Consider the following 21,261-nt stretch of genomic DNA (forward strand, 5'->3'; position numbering starts at 1 on the left):
ACGATATAAACAAATATAGTTACGGAAGAAACAACAATGAACGTATGTTTTGCTTGTAGTCTATAACTATATATTCTTTCATCTTTCCTAGAATAATGCCTGTGAAATTGTTTTAAATAAATGATTTGATCTCCAAATACAATTTTTATAACAGGAAATTAGATTAGTATTGATGGTTAACAGTTTTTCTTTAGCCACACTTTCAATTGATCGTCACTATTTCCGAGGTACGGTTATAAACCGACTTAGTTTTGAATACAATAGTAATGTTGTAAAAATTATAAAATAATATATTTTTTATGATTACAGATATTTACTTCTAGTTTTCATAAAATAATACATTTGCACTTTAGTTTGTAAATCATAAAGAACAACAGTTTTTTATAAAAGACATATTAATCATTATTTCTATTTCTAAATATTATATAGGTATCTTAAATTAAACAGTATATATTACGTGTACACATTCTCATCCTCTAGAAATACAAATAAACCTAATAATAATTAATTTCCAGATCTCACTTTTTTGCCGTCCACTTTACGTAAAATATCCCATAACTAAAATATAGTGAAAAATAATGAACAGTGAAACAAGTGAATCTAATACAAAAGCAAACATTACGTTGAATAACATGACAACTTCAAACTCTATGATTATTAGGATCCTTCAAATACTAAAATACCATTAAGCTATTTATTTTTACGTCAATAAAATCTAATGAATCCAGTCTGATTGTTTTTGATTATTAAAAATATATTGTAAGGTAGTTCCCAATTAAAAAAGGCAATAAATCATAGGAATTGAGGTTGCTTTGTTTAATATCTCTCTCTGTATATCAAAAATAAATCACATCTTATTAAGTAAACGTATTTGTAATAACCGGAATATTGAATTCCAATTTGTAATAATTGAAATTCGACATTTGTGCCTTTACGAGTTGCTATGATTATCCTGATTTATTGCATGGCCAATTAATAATAAGAAATTATAAATCAATAACCAGTTTTGGTGGTAAAAACCACGTTTCGTTGACCAATAAGTAATTGCTTTATTTTACGGATTAACGAAATACGGTTTTTAATTGAATAAAAACAGTATTAGTAAATGCTTCGTAACTTTCTCTTGTTGTTACTAAATAGAGGTTGTAGAGTAACATTGAATGTTACTCTACATCGGAAAGTTATTTAATATTATTTTTCATATCAATAATTGTTTTTTGATTTTTATTAATAATAAATTAGCATTCTTTGGTGGTAAATATTTTTATCTAGTTCTACATTATTTCATAGAGAGAGTGTCCTAAAATAGATTACCATTATTTTTACTGTATCATAAAATATATAATACGTGTACCGGAAAGTCGCTACCTTTTTTCCGAACCACACAATTTATCAAAAAAAAATATTTTTTTTTGATAACATCTTTATTAGATATGCTTAGTTCAATTTTTACTTATTTTTTTTATTGCTACATTTCATTTGTACTTGGATTAATTCATAAGCAAGACGAGTGCGGGATAATTATAAAATCCTCAATTATAGAATTATAATAACTTAAGCAGTTTACACCAAAGGTATACACTTTATATAAGTTCGTATGGTTTGGTTCGCTTCAATCTTCTGATATCCTGCGCGTTGTCCAGTGCTTCCGCGTGTGATTTAGTAATCTTCTTTCGTTTTTTAAGGCGAAATCTTGGATGACTTCACGAATCCATTTGATTTCCAGGTCATCGTGCAGTTCTTCGTCGGTTACGTAGCGATAGGCATTGGTAATTAATCGAAGAATTTTGTTTTGACATCGTTGGATGACTACTTGATTTGAATTTTTAGTGCAACCCCATAGGTCCAAATTGGCTTTATGATTGTCTGATAAATCAATCGGTTTGATTTTAGATCATGTTGAGAGTATCTTCCGACTAATCAGTATAGTTATTTTACTTTGGTTCTGTGTTTTGCTTTTTATCTATGTAAATATATGTATAGCTCTCTTGACCACTACAATTTTGGTTTTCACGTTATATCTCTTTTTCCTGAGACAATATATATATATATATATATATATATATATATATATATATATATATATATATATATATTTAAAACATACTGTTTGATGACTAAAGAATAAAAAATCGAAATGATGCAATAAATTAATATTTCACAGGCGCATTAGCAAAACTTAATATGGTGATTCGCCGCCAATAGTTTAATGGTAATAAAATCTAATCATTATTAATTATTAAAAATATATTGTATTTATATACTTTTAGGTAGGTTCTAATTAAAATTGACAATATCATTGGAATTGAGATTTCTTTGTAAATGAATATATTTGTAATAATTCCTATTTGTTGTTTTGCCAAGATATAGTAATCAATATTGGTCAATAGTAAGGTAATATCCAAAAAAGAAGGTACTATTTGTCTCGTGCCTCTGAAGAAAATATAGTACCAACATTTTTACATTATTTTATATAATGTTATAGTAATATTTTAACTAATAATAATAATAAATAATGTTTTTTAATAATATATTCAATTATATTCATGCTCCTATTATTATATTATCTGTTATTATTTGAGAACTCTTGATAATTTGGTTTTAATTGATATTGGTTTATGGTTAAATTCCTCATCTACGTTATCTTTGGACGGATGTAGTCCTTGCTCTTTTTTATCTACCATCCTTGATATATAGTGGCTATAGTTTCCGTTTAATCTTAAATATTCGATATATTTTTTGATAATGTTGGTTTGGTTTTATACACCGTAATAAAACTAAATTAAACATTAGATTATTGTAATTTTAGGTCTTGAGATATCATAAAAATTGAAATAAACCCAGAGATGCTTCATTTAATCTCTTTACAACAGTACACGCCATTTTTATAATTGTCTGAATAATTTTATACCTGGTCTAAACCCGTAAAACGTTAACTTTCAATACAGGTACCCTGTAGACGGTCCTAAACTCCATATTGTCGCTTAGTTCTGCCTAAATGGCCTTTAGAGGCGATACGTGTTCGTATATCTTTCCGACTAAACTAGTTTAATATTTTATTTCAAAATGGATCTTGGGATTTTTCGCTGTTGATTCGCGTGTGTACAACGTTTCGAAGTCCACGTGTTGTGTCTGTGATAGTTTTGTGATAATGTAGTGTGTATAACTTGTTGCTGTCTATATATCTGTGATTGTTATCTGAATATTAACCATTTGGATTTATAAATAGTTTAATGGAAGTGACATTTCAATTTTTGTGATAAAATTCAGGAAACTAATAGTAAGTAACAAATACGGAGTAAAAGAAAACGTATAATATACGAAAGATTATGTTGAAAATTGGTTGATTCATATGGTTGGTCTCGTTTCCCTTTATTATCTAGCTCCGTCCTTGTTCGATTTCTACCGAACTTTAGGGAGAGTTCGAACCCTAGTGTTTAGTTGGATGTGAGAGCATTTTGTTATTAGTTCGTTTTAATTGCAATGAATTATTAATAATGTAAGTACAAATACCATTAAAACGTTTTTGTTTGACGTCATAATATTTAATTAACACAAACAATTTGACAGTCTAGTCGTATATTATCTCTCGAAGTACATTTTAATCATTTCAATTAACCCTAAACCCTCCTCATTACTAAACTCATTTTTTTAATACAGTGAATGAATAATTTGTTCATAAATAGATCTACCAGACGTAGCAACATTTTTACAGTTACAACTTACGATGGAGGTTATAAAACCAGTTAATGTAATGGGGTAGTTTCCATTTCGTTCTATTGCTTTGGTTCTGTCCTTGTCTGGTTTATACCTACGACCCTCCGAGACATATTGTATTCCCTTGTCCGTTGGAAAACCAGCTAGATAGGTTGTTCTCTGTGGATTTTATACTATTTCTCGTGATAATTTTGTCGCGATAGTGATAAATTTGTGATAATAATAACGTTACATTTCGATATTTTTAGACGTTTCGAACTTAAAAATTTTTGTTGAACTTAAGGTTTATTCTATTTAAATATTTTTCATTGGCAAGTTGTTAAATATTATTCGTAGTTTATTGTGTGATATTTTGTGCAGTGAATATTCATACAGTGATGATGTGATGACAATATAATACTCAAACGTGTAAAATTTATAATACTTGTGAAAATTTAGTGTTCTACATATTTACATCAGTTTTAGGTTAGTTTTTTCTGTTTCAGTTTGCTCTTAATTCGTTTATGTTTAACACTTAATACATTGGGTTGGTTAAACTGTATTTATATGTGTTTAAAATGGATTTAATTGAAATACACGCAAGTTGGGCTTTATCAGTATTGTCTGAACTATTTTTAAATAATATTCATCTCTGTCTCGAGAGGTTTGATTTTTCTAGATAATTAGTTAATCATTTCGAATTACCTTCTTTATAGTGAATAAATACGTGGCTTTTGTTTTTATGATTGATTACTTAAATACTATAATCCGTCTATAAACTATGTGTGCCTATGAAAAAATACTAATAATAATTGACATTTGGTTGAAATATATATAATTTACTTGAATTACATTACATATCTGTTAGTTAGAGTTATAATACTTTGTTACATACCATAATAATTAATGTTTATCCCTAGCATTAATAGTAACGTGATAGTTAACGTTATTTTTAAATTTTGAACGACATATCTTGTTTATTACGTATTGTACAAGCAATAAACGTTCTTTTGTTTGTTGTGTTCGGTTTTATTGATTATCGACTATAGGGGCATTCTCTTAGGAACATATGTTCTTTCTATATTCATTCAGCTGTGATTATAGAGAAATATTTCTGCATCGGCTTATTTGTGCCCATATGCTGCCATAACATTCCTAGAAACACCGTTGGAATGTCAATGGTTACATTTCAGTTTACCCGCACCTTTTCTGAATTATACAGCACCCTTTTGGTGATCAGTCTTCGTTCTGTCGGTTGAGATAACTTATTAAAATATATTTATTTAAGTTACTGTTCTCAAGGATATATAAAATTGCAAAAAAGCAAATATTGACTTATCATCGGTTTTTCGTAGATAAAATTCCTCAAAGATAATGTTTGTTTTGATTGACACATGATTTGGAATCCGAATTTAAAATATTTGTATATAACTTAATACTGTTTACTGTTCAATCATGTATGATATTCATATTCATTTAATTCAGCATGTGACCTAGATCTAGATACTTCTTCATTTCTCAACAACGGTTTTATTGTTAGTGTGTAGTAATTAATTATACAGGGGTTCTGCAGTTCTTTAGATCTGCAAAGCACTTTATTTCAATTTCATAATTTCTCTCCTCATACATTTTAAACAAACGTTCATGTATATTCTGAATAATAACACACATGCTCATAAAGCTTTCACACTCTATAATACAATTCTCTACAATTAAAGTATATCAATTGTATACTGACCTTTAGTTGTTTCCTCTATCATCACCCTGTCTTGGTAATTGTCAGCATTGAATCATTCATAAAGTTTTAATCACTGTCACTTTCAGAAACACTAATCAAGTTAATAATCAAGCTGTTTATTTCCAATCTATCAAAAACTTGCTCAAAATTCTATCATTTATCAATTTCTTCTTCAAGGTGTCTGTGGCCATTATATTCAGTAATCTGATCTACCATGTATCTTTTCTAAGGCTTATTTCTAAAAAAATAAATTACATAAAATCCAATTTATTATTTATTTATATTTAGCGAGTAACAATTTGAAATAGTTTATTCTTAACATGGTTTCCTCGGAACTTATTTTATGTACTTTAAGCCATTCTTTAATTGCAGCCTCTGTTGATGCACTTGTTGGGATATTCTCCACTAGTGTACTATATATATGGTAGATATGATGCATTGTACATAACAATAACTGATGGTTCCTCCAAGTTCGTTAAAAGCTGATTTTCAAACTAATGCAAAGACAAGTTATGGTTCAGTTCTCCATGGTAGTCACCCTTGGACTTAGAAGAAAACACTAATTCTGAAAACATGAAGAATTATATGTCTGCAATGAATTATTAATAAATGTTATGACTAACAAAACCTGATCTATAGTTATTCCAACGTTTACCGTTTTCCATCAACTTTTGTCTTTTCACTATATTTATTATCATCTTGCCATAAGCGACCCATTGTACCATTCTGAAATATTCATGTTTCATTTATATATAAATTGATATAATAATTCTTTCTTGATTTTGTTATATGTTTTTAAAAATTGTATTCTTTTAAAAGCAATGTCGGGAGGTTCCATAATGTGGGTTATCTTTACACCACTTAAATCCTATTTTACCCAACAATGTATGAACGGATGTCCTACATCCCTCAAATAGCTGTATATCTTTTGGCTTGTTATGTATACTTCCCAGACTAACAATTTTCTCTGAAATAACTGTATTAAATTATGTTTCGAGTGAAAAAACTACTTACCGTTTTTATACATTTCGTTTATTTGATCTCTGAAACATAAACACGATTTCTTTTTGGTGAATATAAGATTATATTATTTTTTTATTTTTTGAGATATTTTAGTCACCGTCTCCGTATTAATATTCAGTGCAGCTGCAACGCGCAAAAATTATTTTCAATGAAAACCGCGGCGATTTCAAATTTATTAAAACAAAGCGTTAAAACAACGTTTGCCAGTTTATAACCCGTAATTATAATATTTTGAAGAATTTTGCAGACGTTTGACAAACGGACAACTTTTGCAGGCTTATTCGGTTACATGATCATTCTATCTCTTTTTAAATAGAATAAAATGATAAGGAAAACATTGTCTGACTGTCAAATGAATTTACAACTTTTGACAGACACATATTGGTGACGTGTGTCATTACTATTTTGAATTGACTATAGAACATTTCCGTTATTATGGCTGCATAGTTTACATTCTCTGTTGTTTATTTAGATTAAAATGACATGCATGACATGTATGTGACATGTTCTTTTGTGGCATTCTTAAAACTTGATGAAATATATAGTTATAGTCGATCATTGTTTTAAAATAATGACGAGTTATTAAAATGTTCCTTAAATTTAAGCAACATTTGTTATATATTAGTGACCTAAATGTTGTTCCAACTCTATTTATTTAAGGGGTAGATGATTGTCTATCAGAAATGTGTTCGCGTTATGTTCTTATCTTGTTTTCATATGAAACCGATTGCTTTTTATGGTATATAGTATACTTTTTATTAGGTTTTTTTATCGTAACTAAGCTAACGTAATTGTATGAATATAAAATGGTTTATTTGATAGAAATGTGTTTCGTAATAAACTACGAGTGTACAGTGGTAAATGTGGGGAAAAGTGTGATAAAAGTAATTATTATTTATTTAAAGATAAACTGTTACCACTACAGTTCGCGATGTCAACCTTTGAGTTTAGTCTATATATTAACAACCTAAATAGATATAATTAGATTTAATTAAACTATTTGAATTGTTTTTATAATAAATGGTAATTTTTTCCTGCATTGCATTAGTTATAACAGCTGCAGTTTTTCACGGAACAGATTCTCAGACTGTCTGAATAGTTTCTAACGGAAAATTGTCCCATTTTTGCACCAAAACATGCGTTAACTGCTTCAATAATGTTGTAGATGCAAATTTACACCTCACTATCTGCTCTAAAACCATAACATTTCCATTATGTTGACTTGACTGACTGAAGCTTTTTGGAGGTGTCTAAGGGTATATCATTGTATTCATTCGCAGTAATCTGGCCAGTGATGTAAATGAGAGAACCAGCTAAATACCACGATATTGGCGCCTAAATCAAAACGGAACCCGCCATATGCTTAGCTGTAGGAGGCAAGCAGTCCGGATCATAGGCTTCTTTTGGGATTCTGCGCACAAAAATTCGGCTGTTTGTTGAAAACAATATAAACAATAATTCATTGGGCCATACATACCACATTCTTCCAATAACCAATTGTTCTCATTTTATGATAGCGTCTCTTATAAAGGATTACTTAAGCGAGTGTTGAGTTGTGCTGTCACTTTTGTCCTGATAGTTTTTGATATGATATCATTTGGACACAATACCTTTTAATATTCGTTCGTTTTTGTCCGTTAATTTTGGGTTTTAACCGCTATTTCTTTTCACCGATGATATTTTAGCATGTTTTGAGTATTCTCATTAGCATGGATGCCGTCGTTCATGAAACGTTAAATAATCCAACTGTTTTTGTCACAGACCTTAATGGTAACTGAGCATAAGCGATTTGACCTCTGAGAGATTACTAATTTCACCGATCGGCTGGTTTAATCACCGAAGGAAGCACATAATATACGGAAATATAACCTACAAGAAGGAGCAGTGATGTCAACAAGTAACGAGATGTAGTATATTGCACGGTGTTAATCAAAATATAATAATAAAAGGTTATGTCTTCTGATAGTCAACAAATGTTGCGAATATTTTTGGAGTCTTAAGAGTAAATAACAGTTTCATTTGGTTTAGCATTTTAGAAGTGGTTATTTCGTTGTACATACGTTACATATAAAGAAACTATCATGAGGACAAAACTATAAATATCGTCTCCTTCAATTTCCACTTGTTCTCGTCGATGTCACACGGTTGTACATTTGATAATAAATAATAATGTACACGATTAAACACGGAATTTAAAAAAACTTTTTTGTTTTGTTGCAGGAATTGGAGACTTAATCATCGACTTGGATGCGGACATAGAAAAAACGAACGAGCAGCAGCAGCCCGTCGGCAACATGGCTGCCAATGCGGGGGGTGGCCCTCAGGCATCCAAGGCCGCAGCCACTGGCAAGATGCACATCGAGCATTCGGCCACCGCCGATAAGGGTCTTAAGATGAAGATAAAGAGGACGAAGCCCGGGACCAAGACGTCAGAGGTGAGGCGGGGGCGGTGGAGGACCGACGATCTCTGCGGGAGGTCGGGATTAATTTAATTGCGTTTTAATTTCGACATCGGCAACGGTTTCGGGGAAATTGCTAAATGGACCGGGGATATCTCATTAAAATTTTAATTTATGATCTGACGCAGATCGATTATTAATCGATGAACGGGTATCGGCGAGCGTGATGAATAAAATCGGATTATTCACGCTGTGATGGGCAATTTTTTCTGTTTCTCTTGCCGGTTATATTAGTTTTATTTGCCGAGAAAACGACTGTGTTTGTGTAATTGCTGTTTTTTTTTCTTTGATAACTGTTAGCTGGCGAGTACGGTGAATTAAGAGAGTGAATTTTAAATATATTTTTATTAAGCTTGTTGTTAGTCTTAAACGTTAGTCTACTTCGCCGTAGAATAATCGGACATAGAAGATCCCATTACCACCAAGGTACGACTATTTAATATAATGTAGGAATGTTCGTTTGGCGCTCAGAATGCGTGACTGTCGTCGCTATCGTTTATCGGAACACTCACTACTATTTTTGTGGAAGGAATTCGCACGGGAACAGAAAGCACTAGTTGAATGAAAACTTGTTTTTTTTTTCATGTGTTAAATACTACATGTCTTCGACGGGAGGATGGACAGGATATTAGGTTAGGTTAAGGAAGTATGGAAGTAGTACTGTTACAAAGGGTAGAGAAAAGAGAGAGAGGCGTCGTGGTGATGGTCTTTTATAGCCGGAGACCGTATAGTACCAATCCATCAGCGTTGGCAACGTTTGAAGTTAATGTAGGTATATGACTGGTGCCCTAAAGGGTTGCAGCGGGCTCTACAATAATATTAGGCCTATAAATTCGTTAAAGGATTTTTTGTTTTAATTTCAAGCTTTATTGTGAAATCTGTACAAGTATTGTCAATCGTTAGCCGCTACTTTTTCCCATCTCGCAGGGAATTTACGGTTTCCTCGAAAGAAATATGTATTATTTGAGGCTATCGACCGATTATTTTGGTATCTTGATAAGAACTGAAGCGTCACGATTCATATATAGGAACAAGTAGGAATCAGAATTAGCAAAGTCTGAAGAATCCGGCGGTTGAGATAGGATTTCCCATTTTAATGTTTCCAAGTTTACCGGTTTTGCAACATGTGGTCGAGTGGTATCACGCGGAAAAATAATATTGATACTAAAAGTAATAGATTGAAACAGTCGACGATGAACAGACTCTCAAATACGCTATGTATTCATTGAAAAAAAAACGAAACTTCTTTTTCCCCCACTTTACATTATCAGAAATTACCTTATTTATTTGAAATTTCAGGCTAAACATGAAATAGTGAAATCCAACGAACAGAATGGCGTGGTAGACGCTAGCGAACTCAACAAGGGACCTCCCGGAGGTCCTGGCGGCAATAAACACGCCCCTTCATCGACGGGAGCGTCTCAACCTGGGTCTGGAGCAATGTCGTCTGGTGGCGGAGGTTCGAACTCTTCTTCTGGATCATCGGGTGGCGGAACCGGATCCGGAACGACCAGTAAGCGTGGTTCCAGCGGCCATCGTCGAGACAAGGCGTCTCGCGACAAACATACGGACAGGAACGGTAAATTATTTTCCGGATTCATTTGGATTTTGAAGGTTTAATCGATTTTCTCGTGTATCGTTCCAGTGCACAGTTCTTCAGCATCATCAGGTGCTGCTGGAGCATCATCGCAGCAGACCTCCGGTTCGTCATCTTCCAGTGCCTCGGCGAGCGAGAAGGGTCCGGCCAAGGCGCCGGTGGGCATGGCTTCCTCGCCCTCGACCTTGGGCAATGGCGGCCTTTCGTCGTCCGGCGACATGAACGGACTACTAAGGACCGCCAGTGCGCCGCAACCAGGTCCTCCGAGATCAGTGTTTCCTGCTAGTACCGGCCCGGGACCGCCGCCACCTTCTCCAGGTCCCCCGGCCAGTCCAGCAGCTGCTACTGCTCAGGGATCGGCTGCCAAGCCGGAGCAGTCGAAGGTGGGCGTGTCAGGAAGTACCAACGGCGGGAGTGGTAACGCTACGGCATCTAGTGGTGCCGCTGGACACGACGATCAGAGACTTAATAGTACTTCGCCTCCTCCAGGGAAGAAATTAAAAACTGAGCATAAGGTAAGTGTCAAAGAAGATAATATATTCTTATAGTCCGTTCAATAAAACGTCAAAAAGTCGCAGTCTTTCCGCATTTTAACTCTGGATTTTTGGTTCCGACAACAAAATTCCAATCCAAACAAAATAATGAAACAAAATGTCAACAAATATAATTTATTTTTACGTCATAATACATGTAATGCATATATTATCGAAGGACTTAGAGCTACATTTTCTTCCACTTCCACTTTTAGCTTTCTTCCACACCATCAACAGGTTGGAGTTCTAGGCGTGTTTTTTATGCAGTGGTATCCACTGGAGGCCTAATGCACCTAATTAACAGTATTTTTGTTATAATTAACATGTTATAATAACACTTTGTGTTATATTAACCGCATTCTCTCTAATGCCTTTACCATATCTGTTATTATCAGTTATTCTCAGTTATTTATATCGATTGTTCTCCCTTCAAACATTCTAACTAAATGCTCATGTATGTTCTGAACAATTGCACACATATTTGCATTCACAGACTTTTTCAGACTGCAATACGATTTATCCCATATTAATTATATACGCACCTTTACTTGTTTCCACTCTCATCACCCTCTCTTGGAAGTGGTCAGCATTGAATCAATATCCCATATTCAGAAACTTTCATTCAAGTGAATGACTAAGCTGTTCATTTCCAATCTATCTAATATTTGTTCACAATTCCATTTTTTGTCAAGTTCTTCTTCAATATGTCTGATCGAGTTCATTCAAACCGAAGATGTTATTAACCATTCTTGTTTCCAGCGTGAAGAACAATATATCTGCAATGAATTATTAATAAATGTTATGACTAATAAAACATAATCGATTGTTATTCTAACGTTTACCTTTTTCCATCAACTTTTTTCTTAACACTATTTTTATTATCATCTTACCATCCAATATCCCATTCTGAAATATCCATGTCTCATCTACATACACAAATTGAAATAATAATTCTTACTTGATTTTATTATAAGCTTTTAAAATTTCTATTCTTTTAAAAGCTATGTCATGATGGGTAGTTCCATTAGGCATTTTCGTGGGTTATCTTTACACAATTTAAAACCTATATTTTACAACAGTGTATAAAGAGATGTGCTACATCCCTCAAATAACTGCATATATCTCAACTTTCTACGGATTTCTTTCTTTCGGATAGTTTTCAGACTAACATTTTTCTCTGAGATAATTGTATTAAATTATACATTTCATATATTTGATCTCTGATAGAGCTAACATCAAGCAGGTCTTGATTCGTCATCCGCTTCGTGAAAGGACGGTTTCTTTTCGGTGAATCCAAGATTATACTTTTCATATTTTGAGATATTTTAATGACTAAAAATAATTTTTAATAAAAAACGCAGCAACTTCATACTTAACAATTAATAATAATAAATCCATTTCCAAATCTCTATGGAGATCACTATTTCTAAAGTACCACGGGGCATTAATATATAATGTTGCAATATTTTGTTCTTACAGGGTTGTTCAAATTGCTCTTCTTGGTATAACCTCATGTCTAGTTGCCATATGGATATATATATACTTAAGGATTTACTTATATCGGAGTACTTTGTTGTACGTTGATAGGGCCGAATTTCTTCATAATAGACAATACTTTATTCTAAATTATGTGGTCTTTCTGGCCTTTGATCAGTTTGTAGAAGTTTGTAATAAACTTTGAGTCTGCTACGATTTTATTTAAAAACACTAGCAACACAGTCCATTTGAGAGGTTCGTCAGTCCGTTGAATTCCTCAATAGCTGAATGTGACGTGTATCGTAAGCTTTGCCATTTTAAGAGGTGATGTCATGAGTATATGCATATAAGGTGCAGCATGAAGAGGTAGAAACATTCCTTCGATTTTAAGGTTCATCTTTCTTGGCGTTAAAATTTGTTGTCAGAAAAATAAAAGAAAGTTATTCTAAACGTCGATTATACATTAGTGCCCTAAATATTGTTCCAGCTCTATTTAGTTAAATTATTGGTGATTATTTATTAACAAAATTTGGTCATGGTTCTTCTTATCTTGTTTTGGTATATAACTAATTGCTTTTCATCGTATATAGTATGTTTTTTATTAGATTTTTTAAACCATTAACATAATTGTATAGATATAAAATGTGTTTTATTTGGTAATAATATGTTTCATAATAAACTATGAGTGTTCAGTGATAAATATGGAAAAAAGTGTGATAAATGTAATTATTATTTATTTAAAGATATACAGTTGGTGATATATTTATATATCAACTTCTGAGTTTAATAATATATTAACAGTTTATGTACTTACAATTAAATCTAAATAAACTATTTTAATTGTTTTTATAATTATAACACTATTCCACTTGGTTACACTTATTTCCTTATCTAAGAAGATATGTGAAATAATATTGACTAACGGCTTACTTTCTTCCAAAGCCGATTGTTGTTTACTTTTATAGTTTAATTAAGATACGCAAGTTTATATCTTATGATAATATTTAAATAGTTTAATACTAACATTTTTCTCCGTATTCGGGTTGTTCCATATCTTTTCCTGCATTACCACAAATTATTAGTCGTGAAAACAGTTAGATTTGTTTTGCCACCAGAGGATGTGACAGCCACCAATGAATATCGAGAAATTTAAAATATACGTATAACAAGAAAATAAACACACAATAAAAGAAATAAAATACTTTTTATTTAAGTATTGTCACGAGAGATCGATCGATAATAGGATGTTTAATATTCGCATTTTAAGTACCTATATCGAAACTACATGATAAATAGGGTAATAAATTAAAAAAAAAACGTTATTACAACAGTAATACCATTTTATATGGGAATTTTTACTATTTTATATTTTTAATGATTCTAAATATACTCGTATAGGCAAGTAAATTTGCTCATTTTCCTTGAACTGAATGAAAAATTTTGCATATAATATAGTGTGGGGCAAAAGTCCCGCTACCATTTTGATTACGCGCCATCTTGGTTATGTGATATGGTTATGGCTTGCTCAGTTTCGCTTTAGCCATTATGTTGTGTGGACGTCCAAATTTTATTATGGATAAAATATACGCCACAAGAACGAGTAGAAATAGTGACAATATTTATTGAAAATAATGGTTCCATTATTGCCAGTCAGTATTGCGTCAATGGTAGTGAGACTTTTGCCCCACGTTGTATTTGATACCAAAATAAATGTAACAATTCTCTTTATTATATATTTATTGTAACTATATAATTGTAAATTGTCTCTATATAAGCTGAATTAATCCACTAAAAGAAATAACTCTTAATTATTATTTTTCTAGTTACAATGTCTTGTCGAACATCTTTCAATAAATTGTATTAATAGTATTACTAAGGTGTGTTTTTGATTTGATTAGTTTAATATTAACAATTTAACATTTTTAACGTTTATTTTTAAATTTTCTCGTGATATATATAAAAATAAGGGAAAAACATACACGCAAGACGATTTCTTAAGGTTTTCGATGTTTTTATGTATATCTCTCGTGACAATATATTTTTTTAATAAATTGAATACGGCGTTGTTGACTAATGCCGTTCGGAATTTAATAAAAGATGGCATGGCAGATCGTGCGATAGGGAGAATAGCGATAGGATCTCGCACAGAAAAAAAAGAGCGGAAAATCGAGATGTCGCGAAGGTTAAGTGGACGTCGATGGGTTTTATCGTAACAGACTGTCGCATTGACGAGCAGGGTGGATTGATAAAAGTGGGAGAGATAGGGAGCGTATACGCCCTTGTTCGGTATAATGAAGGCGAATGATTTTTTTCTTGGGTGTAGTAGTACGAAGTAGGAAAAAACCATTTTGTCGACGTTCCTGACGGAAATTTACGTGTCAATTTGATTTTATGTTAGTATCGAATAGTTATATTTACCATTGTCGTGTCGATATATAATAAAATTACGTCATAAAACGAAATAATAAGATTTCTCTTTTTTTAATATTCCAATAATTTTTGGCACTTGGCTAATTGTTATGGTTATTGGTTCTAAAATCACTTTTAATATCACGTCTTATCTTTAGATGGGCCGTATTGTATCATTCGTACTTGATCAACTGATTTTTTAGATATGATCTGCCTAGTGGGCAATAAGTAATTCTTATGATAATTATTATGTATACGACATATACATTCATTGGCGTGGTACTTTATTCATGACATCTTAGTCGAAATATTGGTTTAAAATCTGCCTGTTGACCAGATCGAATGTTAGTAAGGAAAAGTCGAATAGAAAAGTTATAAGGGTAGATTTTTTCATTGGCCACAGTTGTATGTTATCAAGGTGTGTTTGGAGGTTCTTTGATGCTGCTATCGGATCTACGTGAGATGCTAAGATAGCTGTGTTGTCTGTATTTGTCGCGACAGTAGTGATTTTTGTAGTTGGTAGATCGGCTGTGTATAGGAGATTCAGTATACGTTGCCTTGCTGAACTCCTGAATATATTGGATGTGCAATGCTGTGAGATAATTTAATAACTGAAAATGTGGATGAGGAAGGAATTTCTTTAATTTAACCTGCAATCTTGGGTGCCATACTTTATAAAAAGCCTGATGTCCAGAAATGCAATCGAACAATGTTTTTTGGCATTTAAGTCCATATTTATTTTGTTTACAAGTCTATGCACTTGTTCTATAGTCTCGTAATAAATAATATTTCTTTTTTCTATTATATTAATCCTCTTTATGTATAATTTTTGAAAAATATCCTTCGAGATTGTCTGTAATAAAATTATAGAGCGATGTTGGTAGGATTTGAGAATCGTTATTATGTTTGCTACTTTACACTTACTAGGAAATTAATTCATTTGTCCTATTGCGTTAAATATTAATGTTAATAATTTTATACACCCTTCTCTGATACTTCTTGCTTCTAGCTTTTTTACAATGTATCTTTCTCATTATAGTTTGTTAGCTTCTCAGACTGTACTTTTTTCATGTAGCAGTTCCATTTCAAATATCGAATTTAGGAAGCCGGTAATTTTCTTTTCTTCATTTTTGGGCAGCTCGCGATAGCTTAAGTGATTTGAGAAAATATCACCATTCTCTTTATTGTATTATCTAGCCCTAGCTGCTGGAAACTTCTGAGCTTTCTCATTGCTTTCCATAATGAATAATCTGTAGCCCCCGTTGGTGTGAGATTTTAGAAGTATTCTCGAATTTCTTGGTTTTGTTCATTTTGGATCAATTCTTTCAGGGCTTTTATTGCTTTTATAAAAATTATTATATTATTTTCTGCTGCTCTTACGTGTTGTCAATGCCTCTGCAGTCTTTTTTTCTGCTATTTTTTCCTGTATTGCACATGATATATGTATGTGCTTTCTTCTTTCATTGTTAAGAGTCGCATACCGATTAATATATATATTTATATATATATTTCTTCCTCTAATCGATTACGTAAAGCCCTCTTGTGTCTACTTTAATAAAATGTAATTTTCGGTGGTCTATTCCTAACGTTCCGCCACTGCTTTCGGGCGTAACAGCAGAAACGTGTCAACCTCGATCGATAGATGGACGAATTGAGAAGTGCCATAAAGTGACGCTTCCTCAAACGTATCCCGCCGAGATGGTTAGGGTGGGGCCCGAGACCCCCATTTCACCTCCCTCCTATCTCGCCCTTCTCCGGTCCGGGGGAGAAAGGAGAGCGTTGTTCTCGCCGTCTCGGTTAACAATGCAGGAAAAGGCGCCTCGAAAACGAGCAGGAAAATTTACTGCAGCCGCTCGCCGTTATTTATACGCGGAGGATTTTCTCCCGGAGAGCGGAGCGTCAGTAGCCCCCTTTGTCTTGTCTTTATGCTGTCGTAAAAATCCCTCGCCCCTAAAAACTGTAATGTTCGCCATCCAGCGCGTTTATTCTCAAATAATTCATGTCCTCTGTTTAGATATATTTATTAGGAGTTCTGACGTTATTTAATCGCATGTCTGAATAAAATAACTGGAGATATATTCACCGTTATCTTTAGAACATATACGCGGCTAGGCTTTGTATCACACGAGAATGTAAACAGTTCGAAATCCCACTGCTAAAGTTGGTCTGTATTTTTCGGAAAGCCGATAACCTTATCGACAAAAAGCAATAACGTTAATTGTTTGTAATTATCTCGGAACCTAATGTTTTACAATTAATTTTTGATATAGTTTGTTACTACTCTGTTTACCCGCTGGTTATCTGTAACTATTAAGATATAAGAGCCGTGATCCGAAGGAGAAAGGTTAATAAAAGGTCAAATGAAATGTGATGGAAAATCTTATCTCATTAAAACAAATACATCACCCGATCAAAGATGCGTTTCTAACCATTTTATAAGAAACAGTAGATTACAAACATTTTATTAGATACGCTTAGTACAATCTTAATTCTACATTAATTTATTATTATTGTTCTGTTGTATTTGGATCAATTTACTATTAGTTAAAGTTAATAGTAACACTTTATACAATTTCACGTGATTTGGTTAGCTTCAATCTTCTGATTTCCTGCACGTTGTTCAGTAGGAATCTTCTTTTATGTTTTACGGCGAAATCTTGGATAACTTCATGGATAGAATTGATTTCGAGATCATCATTCAGTTCTTCGTTGGTTACGTAGTGATAAATATTGATAATTAACCAAATAACTTTGTTTTGATAACGTTGGATAACTATAACTAACGTTGGAAATCTGATATATTTAAAAGTGGTTTATAAGTAGAGATAAACCTGTATAATCAATACAATATAATATATCAGAGAGAGAGCTAAACCCGACCAATAACCTGAATATTAAAACAATTTATACGCAGTTATTCAGAAGATGTGTGAGCAAGTGATTTGCCTTGGCCTTAAGCATTATTTGATTTAGAATTATGGAGGCTGATCTCATTCATAATGATGAAATGTCACAAAAGGCTTTCAGTTAACGTTGTGAAATGTGTTTCTATTTCATTGCTAAGATATTCAATTGGGCCTGTCACTCATTTTCACGTGTCCATCCAGCTTGCTGTGTGAAATTGAATTAATTTTTTTATGTTCACGAATAGATGGTTCTCCGCTAACTGATTGATCGATCATTTAGTATAACCATGAGTTATGTTATTTAAATAATAAATATAAACACAAACTTTATATTCACTATGTTATTCCTCATTTGGTGAACAAAGTCTAATCAATTCTGCAACGAAATCCATTTTTACATGAATCATGAAAAATTGGCCTGGAAATTAATGGAAATTATGGAATAAAATCGGCACATTTCCGAGCTAGAGGTGAGATAATAGTTATAGTTGAGTAGTCATAATAATAGTTATGTAATTGTTTGGAACAACATTGGAGTTACAATAAGAAAAAACAATAAATTAGTATAATGAAAGACCTTCTAATAAACATCCTAATTATTTCGAGACAATTTTTGATAATGAATCACTAGATAACAATAAAAGTTTTGCATCAAAAACTTGTTTGTGATTATGTAAGAGGTTTGAAATAGTATTTTTTTTATGGGCCTTATTGTGAAACCATTCTAATAAACCTATTTCAATTATTTGGAGAATTTCTGATAATAAATCACTAAATAAGTACAGAAATAAAAGGTTTGCATCAAAAACCTCTATGATTGTATAAGAGGTTCTAAATATTATTTTTTTGGGCCTTATTGTGAAACTATGGCTACTAATTATTTATTAATTTTAAAGCATCCTCTCTACAGTAGTATTAGACACCTATCCGTCGTTATTCCGTTCCAATAGACTTCGGATAACCTGCCGTTCTGGTTCGTATTCCAATCATTATATGCAAATCGAAACTTATCCGACCGATTTACTAGATGGGCACCCTCCATTTTCCCGACGGGTGCCGTTCCCACCTCCCTCCTAACCCCGCCAACGCCACCCGTACTCCAATCTGCCTTTAATCCGACGCCGACTTGCGGGAATTAATGGCGTGTGGCGGAAGACTGTGCGCATATAAAGAACGAATTTACGGAAGTGCGGTGGATTAGGGCGATGAAGGGAATGGGGCAGGGATGAGGAGAAAAAACGTTGAAAGGGGAGACGAGCGAAAATGTTGCGCAGTGGTACGTTTTTTTTTTTGTGAAAATGCTGTAAAAATATTGATTTTTATATTAACTATCAGTGGTACAAATTAGTTCGGTTCTTTTGTTTGTACATCTTATTATTATGAGACTTTGATCTTTCAGTCCATAAGGCATCCAGTTACTTTGCTTGTTCAATAATTTCTTTAAACTTCAACGGACATTGCTTGTTGCGTAGCTCCTAATGATTCTGATCTCCTACCTTTGACTTTCATCTTCTTGGAGTAATGCTTTGTCTTCTAACGCTCAAAATTACGACCAAATAACACACTGAAAAACATGAACACAAAACGTGTCTAACTCGTATAACATTCATAGTAACGAGAGTTTTTTTTTGTAAAAGGGTGATATAGTAATAGTAATTTTTTAAAATTTAGTTTCCAGCTTTTTAAAGCATCTTATCAGGGTTATTTAATTTTATAGACAATTATATTATCAACAGTACTTCGGTTTTCTCTCAATTCCTGGTGGTGGAATTTTTGTATTAATTTAGGGGTAGGTCTCCATTCCTTCTACGTATTATGTGTCCCCGCATGTACTTTTCTTGCTAAGAGTTTTCTTCAATAAAAAGAGTCTCATTCAGTTTAACAGATACAGGGTTCTCATAAACTTAGTTCTTCCATAGTCCAATGCGGAACCCTACGGGTTTGCTTGATCTCGATTTAATCCCCAGCCTTTTCTACCCCGAATGAATTTGATCCAATCTTTATCATTGATTAGTTATACTGTTTTTTTATAAATAATCATTTGTGTCATTATTATTGGGTATTTAATTGTACTAACCCTATAACATGTACAACACGTATTGTTGTTTTTTCAATAAAAAAATATCTGTTTTGGTTTAATTGATATAGAATTCTAGCAGACAATTTATATACCTTCATAATTCATCGTGTAACTCTGTTGTGTTGCCTTATCTAAATTAATTAATCTCTGGCCTTTTCTATCCAGAATAAATTTGATCGAACCTTTATCATAGATTGATTATATAGTTTATGTTTGTTATTATCATTTGTGTCATAATTACTATAAATATCATGTTAGATAAAAAGCAAGGCAGATCAGACTCACTATCAAGCAACTGTTAATCGAACGATACTCTCAACCTAAAATCAAGGAGACTGGTTTATTAGTCAATCATAATACCAATTTGAACCTACGGGGTGCAAATATAGGGTTGCACTAAAACATTAACGATCTAACAAGAATTCCAACGCTGCCGAAACGAGGTTCTTCGACTAATTGCCAATACTTATCGCATGTAACCAACGAAGAACTCCACGATGATATATAAATAAATAAAATGGATTTACGAAGTTATCTAAGATGTCGTCTTTAAGCATGAAAGAATAGCACATAAGTATTAATCTCTTAATTTTATCTTAAGTAGTTTAATTTTATTTTAATTTGGAATATACGTATTGATATATTTATCCCGTACTCATCTTGCTTATGTGTTGAACATATAATAATAAATTAATTTGTAATTTAAAATTGTACTAAGCATTTCTAATGTAAGATATAATAAAAATAATGATCACTACAAAGCTGATTATTTAAGAATGCATTATTATTAGGTATTTAATTATATATGTTACTTATTTAAGAGTTTAAAGCTCTAGTGGATATTTAACATTTTGATTACACTGTGTTAGAGCCGGCTTCATAGCTCCAGCAGTTCAAGCAAGTGATGCCGAAAAATGCCGACATATCGATTTTTTTTTCAAAATATAATGGGTGGAGTTGGTATTTAGTTTTAAAGGTTTGTTAAAAATATTGCGTTTTTAAACATATATTTAAAGAATATCGGAATTTTTTTGGACCGATATATCACAATTTCTAGTTTTTCGATATTTTTTAATATATCAATATTTTTCTCTGCTGCGGACATCTTTAGTTCAAGCTACTGGGTGATTTTCTAATTTTTGTAGTGATTATCTGAAATTGTAACTGATATTTGGCGATAAAAAAAACATCACATACCATTGAATGCTTATTTGTTTCAATTTTTATAAAATTTATAACGTATATTACACAAAATCCGTTATTTTATATTAATATATGTATTCGACGTGGTTTTTGGTGTGAGAAACTATTTTCCTTTGATAAGATTTTCCGGATTTCGTCCCA

The 21,261-nt window shown here is 32.4% G+C and overlaps 1 protein-coding gene across 8 annotated transcripts in view; it reads left to right on the forward strand.

The window, feature by feature from the left end:
- LOC143200829 (uncharacterized) overlaps nucleotides 1-21,261 on the forward strand; it is a 205,005-nt gene that overhangs the window by 135,022 nt on the left and 48,722 nt on the right. For all 8 annotated transcript variants that reach the window (XM_076411550.1, XM_076411552.1, XM_076411555.1 and 5 more), the window contains 3 exons: nucleotides 8,678-8,892; nucleotides 10,216-10,495; nucleotides 10,562-11,028. In XM_076411550.1, coding sequence (XP_076267665.1) covers nucleotides 8,678-8,892; nucleotides 10,216-10,495; nucleotides 10,562-11,028 — 962 coding nt within the window. The remainder of the gene's footprint in view (nucleotides 1-8,677; nucleotides 8,893-10,215; nucleotides 10,496-10,561; nucleotides 11,029-21,261) is intronic.

This window comes from Rhynchophorus ferrugineus, unplaced genomic scaffold (assembly GCF_030347505.1).
Source record: "Rhynchophorus ferrugineus isolate W39M unplaced genomic scaffold, kcgeb_rfMv2 rfM8, whole genome shotgun sequence".
Taxonomy (NCBI): domain Eukaryota; kingdom Metazoa; phylum Arthropoda; class Insecta; order Coleoptera; family Curculionidae; genus Rhynchophorus; species Rhynchophorus ferrugineus.